General features: G+C 41.7%; 1 protein-coding gene across 1 annotated transcript; it reads right to left on the minus strand.

Moving 5' to 3' along the window:
• Positions 1-1,799: 1,799 nt before the first annotated feature.
• Positions 1,800-3,150, minus strand: LOC125026630 (pro-resilin-like). The gene is made up of 2 exons (XM_047615207.1): positions 3,129-3,150; positions 1,800-3,040 (listed from the first exon to the last, which is right to left on the minus strand). Exons 1-2 carry the CDS (start codon positions 3,148-3,150, stop codon positions 1,836-1,838), a joined length of 1,227 nt encoding a protein of 408 aa, XP_047471163.1. The 3' UTR covers positions 1,800-1,835.
• Positions 3,151-8,254: the final 5,104 nt, after the last annotated feature.

Here is an 8,254-nt window from a genome sequence, read left to right on the forward strand (position 1 = left end):
TCATAAGCATTTTATTATGATTCCAGATTGAATAATATTCATTTGTCGTAATATACGTTGTTTAAAATATACAGAATACGGAAATAGATGAAGTATTGGTAGATTAACACTTATTTTCTGGTTGCTCTGTTACTCTTTTTCTATTTTTTTTCCAGGGTATTAGGTTTTGTGGAAGTGGATGCACCCTGAAGAATCTTGTAATTTTTCAAATGGCGAATGTATCTCCTTAACACAGAAGCGCCCTATGAAACCAAGGACTATTTTTGGATATATTTTATGGTCTCATAAAATGGGAATAGCCGCCGTTGGTAAGAAATCACGAGAATAATGGGATGGGAACCTATCTTAACGTCTGTTAAAGGATTAACGGTTGGAGTCCAGACCTTGTTCTCTGCAGTTGTGGGTCTGATGCTCCATCAGCTCTTTGCTATGTGAAACTCTTGACGTTTTCTTTTTCCCTTTGCAGCATACATGCGTCTTTGCTTTTTACTGCAACTCCTGTTATATGCAGGAATCTATAAAATACCAATAGAGAAGATGATGAAATGTTTAGTTTGTATTCTTCCATACAGCCAGGTATACCTTCATTACAGAGGTGTTATTGCATGTAGGAATCTGATATGATTCGGTTTTACGTCACGAACTTCCTCGCAAGGACGACGCCTTCTTTCGCAGGGCTTTGTGCGGGTCTTGCAGAGTATGACCTTCGAACCGGGGGTTGATTTATGGAATGGTAGCAAGGCGTGTAATACAGTGCAACCCGCTCGTTACAACCCTGAAGCATTTCGTAAGTATGTAATTGTTATCTTCATCTTTAGTTATAACTTCTTCCCAATTATTTTTATTAACAAGTTGAAAATTATAGTCAGTCATAACAATTTATTTTGTTTTCCATTTCTTTGTTTATATCATCTGCTCATTTTAACTTGATTATCCTTTTTCTTTTATATTCATTGAGTTTTCCATAGTGTCCATACTCCTTCCGTTTAAATGATTAAAATTAAATAAAACAGTATAAAGTCAAAGAACGAAATCAACCAAGGATAAGCCAAAACCAAAAATTAAAGGAAGGCCTGAGATTCGTCAAGATGGGGTATATTCTCAGAAGTTACAATCATATACCACATCCTAACTGGCCTCTTGTAAACAATGAAAACATACTTATCTCTCTCCCGCAGACTCAAGAAAAACACCAGTGAGGCGTTCAGTGAGGCCGGGCGCTCCGTGAACCACACTGAACAGACGAGCAAAACAACACAAGAGAGAGTTTGGCGGCGAGGCTATGGTTTATATCTCTTCGTTTGTCTTTTCGTAAAAATGATTTTAAATGAAACAAATGAAAATATAAGTGAAACTTATCAACTATTAAAAGAAATTGAGAATAAAATGGAGGCCCTAAAAGAAAGTTAAAAAAAAAAAGTAAAAGATTAGAGAGAAGTTAAAAAAAAGCTCCATGGATGAGATCCGCACAGGTGGCTGCCAAATACGCCACAGATGGTGCTCCTGCTGTCAAGAGGGGGGGGGGGGGATTGTCCTAGTCTGGGCTTCCGTAACTAGTAGGGTACATCACGTCCACCGCAGTCCCCAGCCGCTGCACCATGGCGGCCGCCGTGCAGGAATTTCATGTATACTCTCAAAATTACTGAGCAGATGTTGTTGCATGCTGGATCAAATACTTTAACAGACATGATATCTTCCAGTACAATAATGCTAGGTTTATTAAAACAAAATATCAATTTGATATATATTTTTGCAAAAATATAGAATATCTATTAAGCGCTAAAATATACATGCGTTTACTGAGGAGCCAGTTTAGGAAGCAACCGAGAGTCCATTTAGAAAGGAGCGCCGTAGGAGGCAGCCGTAGCGGCAGCTCCGTTGCCGTTTCCGTTGCCATTGAAGCCATTGCCGTTGTATCCGTTGCCATTGAAGGCGCTCCTCCCATTGCCGTTTCCGTTGCCATTAAAGCCATTGCCATTGTATCCGTTTCCATTACCGTTGCCGTTCCTTCCATTTCCATTTGTTCGGAGACCATTGCCATTGTACCTTTTACCATTTCCATTGCCATTCCTTCCATTGCCATTGTACCTATTGCCATTTCCATTGCCATTCCTTCCATTGCCGTTACCATTGGATCTATATCCATTGCCGTTGAAACCATTTCCATTGACACCGTTCGCTCCATTGCCATTAGCAGCATAGCCATTCCTGCCATTGCCATTGGAGACTCCGTTGCCGTTGCCATTAGCAACATAGCCGTTCCTGCCATTGCCATTGGAGACTCCGTTGCCGTTGCCATTAGCAGCATAGCCGTTCCTGCCATTGCCATTGGAAACTCCGTTGCCGTTGCCATTAGCAGCATAGCCGTTCCTGCCATTGCCATTAGCGCCGTTGCCGTTGCCGTTTGAGCGATATCCATTTCCATTGGTGGCTCCGTTGCCATTCCTTCCGTTTCCGTTGGCTCCATATCCGTTTCCGTTTCCGTTGAGGATGCCGTTGGTGGCGGCAGCATAAGCATAACCGGCGTCGGGAACGACTCCGATGAGTTCGTTGACGGAGTAGAAGCTCTCAGCTTGAGAACAGTCCACGTTGAACCACCAGTCACATACCAGGTACTGCTGGTTGAAGATGGTACCGTTGGGGCACAGGAACGAGTCCTGTTGGCGCCTGAGGGCGCGGTCCTGGCAGATATGGAACACCTGGCAGCCGGCTTGAGTGTCGGCGTAATAACCTTGCACCGCCTGGGCATCGCACGAGAAGCCGGTGTCGGGCACGGAAGCCAAGATGGGGTAGTCCTCGCCGGGGACGCCGCCCCCGGGAATGTTCTCGGCCAAAGCGGCAATCTCAGGATCTACTCCATATCCGCCATTTGGCAGTCCATAGGTGTTGCTTGGTGCAGAGTAACCGTTACTTGGGGCACCAAAACCGTTGTTTGAGGCTCCATTCGAAGCTCCAAAGCCAAAACCGTTTGAGAACCCTCCGTTTGGGGCTCCATAGGTATTGGATGGCGGTATGTCTGCAGAGATAACGCTCACCAAAACTAAAAGAGAAAGAAAGGGGGGTGAGAGAATTTTTAAATATATGACCATTACTGGATAACTTGTATATTCAAGTGCTCCTATACTTACCACAAAGAAGTATGATCCTCATGTTGATCTCGGCACAGTGCACAACAATGCAGAATGCAAATATGGGAAGTGTATCTGAAGAAGACGAGAAAGGAGGCAGTGAGATGAGGTGAGCTTCGCCTGACTCGACTTTTATACCCTGCGTCCGAGTCAGCTCCGCCCTCTTTTCCACTCTCACTTTATTTCAGCAATTTCTTGGTTGTTAATTGAGACAAAGCAACACATGTTAATCTCACGCTTTTGTCGTGGTGAAATATTTTCTTCTCATTATATATATATATTTATATATAATTTTTTTTTTTTAGATAAACTGAGGTTGATATTGATATCCTGCAATACAGGTTCACTTCACTCACCTATACCCACGTTTATATTATAAAAATGATGTGCAGCCCATATGTTTTATGTATAAATATCTGCACCTATATATGCATGCGTATTAACATGTGTACTTATTATTTTTACTTATTGTGCATGCGGTGATAACTACATACTGAGAATTACTGAGAGGCGTTAGTCACATTCCAACAAGGTATACACATGGAATGAATTGAGAGACGGCCTATTGGTAACCGCATAAGATATAATGAATAAGTTAATGAATAAACTGAACTAGTAAATCTACTAAACAAAAAAAAAAGTTATCTTAAAGATGTGATGGCTGTTTTATATGTACACATATATGTTATTATGCCTAAATGTTTACATGAAATGTATGTATATATGTATGTATGTATGTATGAATATAAAAATGCATAAAAATATATACATATGTATATATATGTATGTGTATGTGTGTTTGTCTGTGTTTGTATATAAATACGTGTTCATATAAGTAAATGTACAAAAATATAAACACGTTTATATACATACATACATACATATATATATTTATTAAATATAAATATATATACAAATACACACACACACACACACACACACACATATATATATATATATGCATATATACAGACAATTATACATGTATATATATTACACACACATATGTATAGACACATATATATGAACACACACACACACTATATATATGTATATATATATATACTTAATCATATACATATATGCATATATATATACGTACATATATATATATGCATATATCTACATTCGCAAACAATATATATGTCATCATCATCATATATGTGATGGGGGCGCATAGCCGCATCAACCCTTTGCTTCCACCTACGAGGGTCCCTCTTCGCGAGCCGCCAGGCAGGGGCCCGGTCCATCTCTAGTTCCTCACGACAGGGTTGATCGATCTGCTCAAGCCACGACCTTCTCGGTCGTCCCACAGGCCTCCTCCACACAGGGTTGTCACGGACAGAGACAACCTGATGGGTAGGGTTAACCTGCGGGAATCGAGCCAAGTGGTCATATAGCCTGAGTTGGCAATCACAGATTGTGCAAGTAACAGGTCCTGTACCGGTCTCACGGGGCAGCCATTGGTTGGACACATGGTCCGGCACAAGGATCTGTTACAAAAGCCATCAAGACGAGATTCCAGAGCACAAGATAGCGTCCAAGTTTCACTACCATATAGTAAAACTGGCAGTATCAGGGCCTTGAAAACACGTAGCTTGGTCCTTCTGCACAGGTACCGGGATCTCCAAATACTCTTGTCGAGAAATTTCATGACCCCTGCTGCCAGGCCGATCCGTCTATTGACTTCCTGGTCTAACAGCCCAGAGTAGTGAACTGCACTATTGATGTATATAAAACTCTCTATGACCTCGATGTTTTCACCGCAAGCACGTACCGACTGCACAAGGTCTCCTAGTAGGCCCACAAAATCCTGGATCTTGGTCTTGGTCCAGGAGACCTCTAGCCCCGAGGGCTTCGCTTCATTGCTAAATGCATCAAGAGCCGCCACTAGGGATTCCAGAGATTCAGATAAAATGGCAACATCATCAGCAAAGTCAAGGTCGGTAACCTTGATATTGCCCAGAGTTGCTCCACAGTGACTTTGGACAGTAGCTCTACCCAGTATTCTTTCCATGCAAGTGTTGAAAAGTGTTGGTGCAAGAACACAGCCTTGCCTCATGCTTGAACTAACAGGGAAGAAGCTCGACAGGCCTCCACCACACTTTGCAGCACTTTCAGTGCCTGTATACAGGTTTGCTATTAATCCAACAATCCTTGTTGGAATTCTTCTTAGCCTCAGGATCTCCCAGAGTGATTCGTGCTGCACTGTATCAAACGCCTTCTTGAGGTCGATGTAGGCTGCGAGCAGCCCACATCCGAACTCACGACAGCGGTCTATTGTGGACTTCCCAGGACCTGAATCCATACTGCTCTCCAGTCTCTGGTGCCTGGTGGTCGCGGAAAAATTTTTTCCGTAAAGAAATTGAAAAAATACGGTTATTAACTCCTTAGCCACTACAAATTTCAGTCAACGTTTATAACTATCCTCCCTGCAAAGAAATGCTGTTCAACAAAGGCAAAGCTGTTGCTGTCCGTGCAATGCGACCATACATATTTGTTAAATAAAATAACACGATGCAAAAGTAAATCTAGGTAATTGAAAAAGGAACGGAATAGTGTTCTATTGGTAAGTCTGTATCCCAGCCTCGGATTCTCGCCAGTGTCAGCTGTCCGGTCTCACGTTTTATTTATTAACACGCGTTTATCGTGTCACACCCCCAGTGATCAAAGGTCAGCTGGATATACCACACTATCCACAAAAGATTCCGTTGGGGGGGGAATATCGGCAAGAACAGGCCACAGGTATATGAAAAAGTGCAAAAGCGTATAAAAGTCACGTCGTTAGAAAATATCAGTCGAACAGGAGGATCAATGTATCCTCCGGCCTCGTTGTCATGTCCGTCATATCTTTGATTGACTCGTGGCCGACTCTAACGTTGACATGAATATATCACAGGGGCGTCATTGTTGGGGGCTGAGGGCGATGCCTGTTTCGACCACTCAAGGGTCTGTCTTGCCCCTCCCCCAAGGGCACGGGCCCCAAAAACTTTTAGAGCTATTGAATTTGCTTTGATTGACAGACACATTCAAAAACAAATAGACGCGCAACTACAGCAATTCAGAATAAATCTTTATATAATATATTAATACCAGAAAAAGTTTATATATAAAATTTTAAAATACATCATAACATTTAGGTAAATTAATCCAATAAATTTTCTTTATAGTCTATGAGTGTTATTCCCGTGCCCCCCACGCCCGCCCAAAAAAAAAAAATCCCCACTAATTGTGCTCTCTTCGCTCACCGCCCCCCCCCCACACCACACAGCAAAATTGCTGAATGACGCCCTGATGTATACATATATATAAATCATTGCAATGCTATATTTAAAAATATATATATTTTGGTAAGATCTTGCTCATACTAAATTAAGGTGGTTTTTCGATTAATTTAATGCAAAGTATTAGATCTAACTGAGTTTGTTAAATATATGTTGTGCGGGGCGTAGAACCAAGTATTATTTTCATGTGTCTAGTTGAGTTCGGCTCGACAGAGAATAAAAAAAAATATTCAGGAAAAGATTGGCGTCTGCAGTGACAGATGTAAGGTTCCAGGCCTACGGCACGCTCTGCCACCCACCCGATTAGTAGGTTACGGGAACCATGTGTGGTTGTGTGTGGGGGGTGACTGTTGTGATGAGAAAATGGGAAGGAAAATACAGAATATGTGTGCTGAATCTTGGAATGTGTAATGTAAAATGTGAAAAGGTAGATAGCGTAGCTTGAGCGTCGAATGACGTGTATGGAAGAAAAAATTGCAAAGATCATAGAATTCTTCCTCTTCCTTCGATTTGAGCATCCACCTTCTGGAAGTGGGAACCTAGGAGTACAAAGTTATAATCTATTCTAGAATATCAGCTTCATCTAGCCTTTTTACAGCTTTGCAGGTTGCGAGATAGAGTAACCACAATGTGCTGTTTAGGAGACCCAAGCCCAAGAACGTTATCCATTCAGCTTTAGTCAGAACCAAACTTAAGGGCACAGAGGTCGTTTGTTCTTCTGACTGGACTAGAGTGAAATTCTATGCGGATGATATCATTGAGCAAGTTGCCCTCAATAGGGAGGTCTACAAGTAATTCAGTCCGAGCAATTTTGATAGATGCGTACATCACCAATTTAATCACAGCGGGGGTTATGGCACGTGGAAACCAACCACCAGATATACTCAAAAATAACTCACCATACATTTACCCTAAGTGGCTCCCAACTCCATAAGAAATATTTTTAAGCAGAGTATTAAGCACGAAAAAATACTCCAAACCCTAAGTTAAAGTTAACTCCAACCCAGAATGAGATTAACATAAAAAATAGTGCTGAGAAACTTCTGAATAAAAACACGTGTGTAAGATAACGAAAGAAAAACGTGGTGTAAGAATCAATTTAGACGTCGGAAGCCAAGTAAAAAACAATAAAATAACACAAAGGGCATAGATCACGAAGACGCCGGAACACCCCAAGGTCAGGTAGGAATCGAACCAGCAAAGTAAAATGGCAAAGACAAGCTAAAACGGTCCTAAAAATATGGGACGGAGAATGTGGAAGGTTCTTTCTCCCAAGTACGATCCCTCAAGCTGGGGAGAAAAAAACAACAAAAACAACCAAACATAAAACAAACAACAAACAAATCAACAACTAATAATAATCAGTTTAAAACATGAAATGGCACACTGGAGGTACGGAATCCTCAAACAGTGTCCCCTTCAATGTGAGTGGTCCTTTTATGCTTTAACCCTTTGATTTTTAATCAAAGTGCGGCGTTGGGATTTCGTGAAAGACTGCACCCTGCAAGATGGTAATGTAGCATGTCACACGCCAGAGTCCAATAGAGACCAGTGTTCTCCTACACACAACCATAAGATTGCGGAAACACGAATTCGTCAATACTTGGCGAGCCTGGGCGAAGCGAGGTAAACTCCGAAGCGAGGTAAATCCAAAGTGAGGTAATCCAAAGCGAGCACAAAGCGGAACCACTGTAAACTATAGAAGTCAGGACCGAACTGTCATCCCTCAACAAAACCATGGTACTTTAACCCGAAAGAAGAGACGCATAGTAGCGGATAGACAAACCCGATAGTTCGGTAAGTCCATGAAAACCAACGAAAAGAGAGAGGGAGATAAAAAAA

The sequence above is a fragment of the Penaeus chinensis genome, chromosome 6, assembly GCF_019202785.1.
Source record: "Penaeus chinensis breed Huanghai No. 1 chromosome 6, ASM1920278v2, whole genome shotgun sequence".
NCBI classification, from domain to species: Eukaryota; Metazoa; Arthropoda; class Malacostraca; order Decapoda; family Penaeidae; genus Penaeus; species Penaeus chinensis.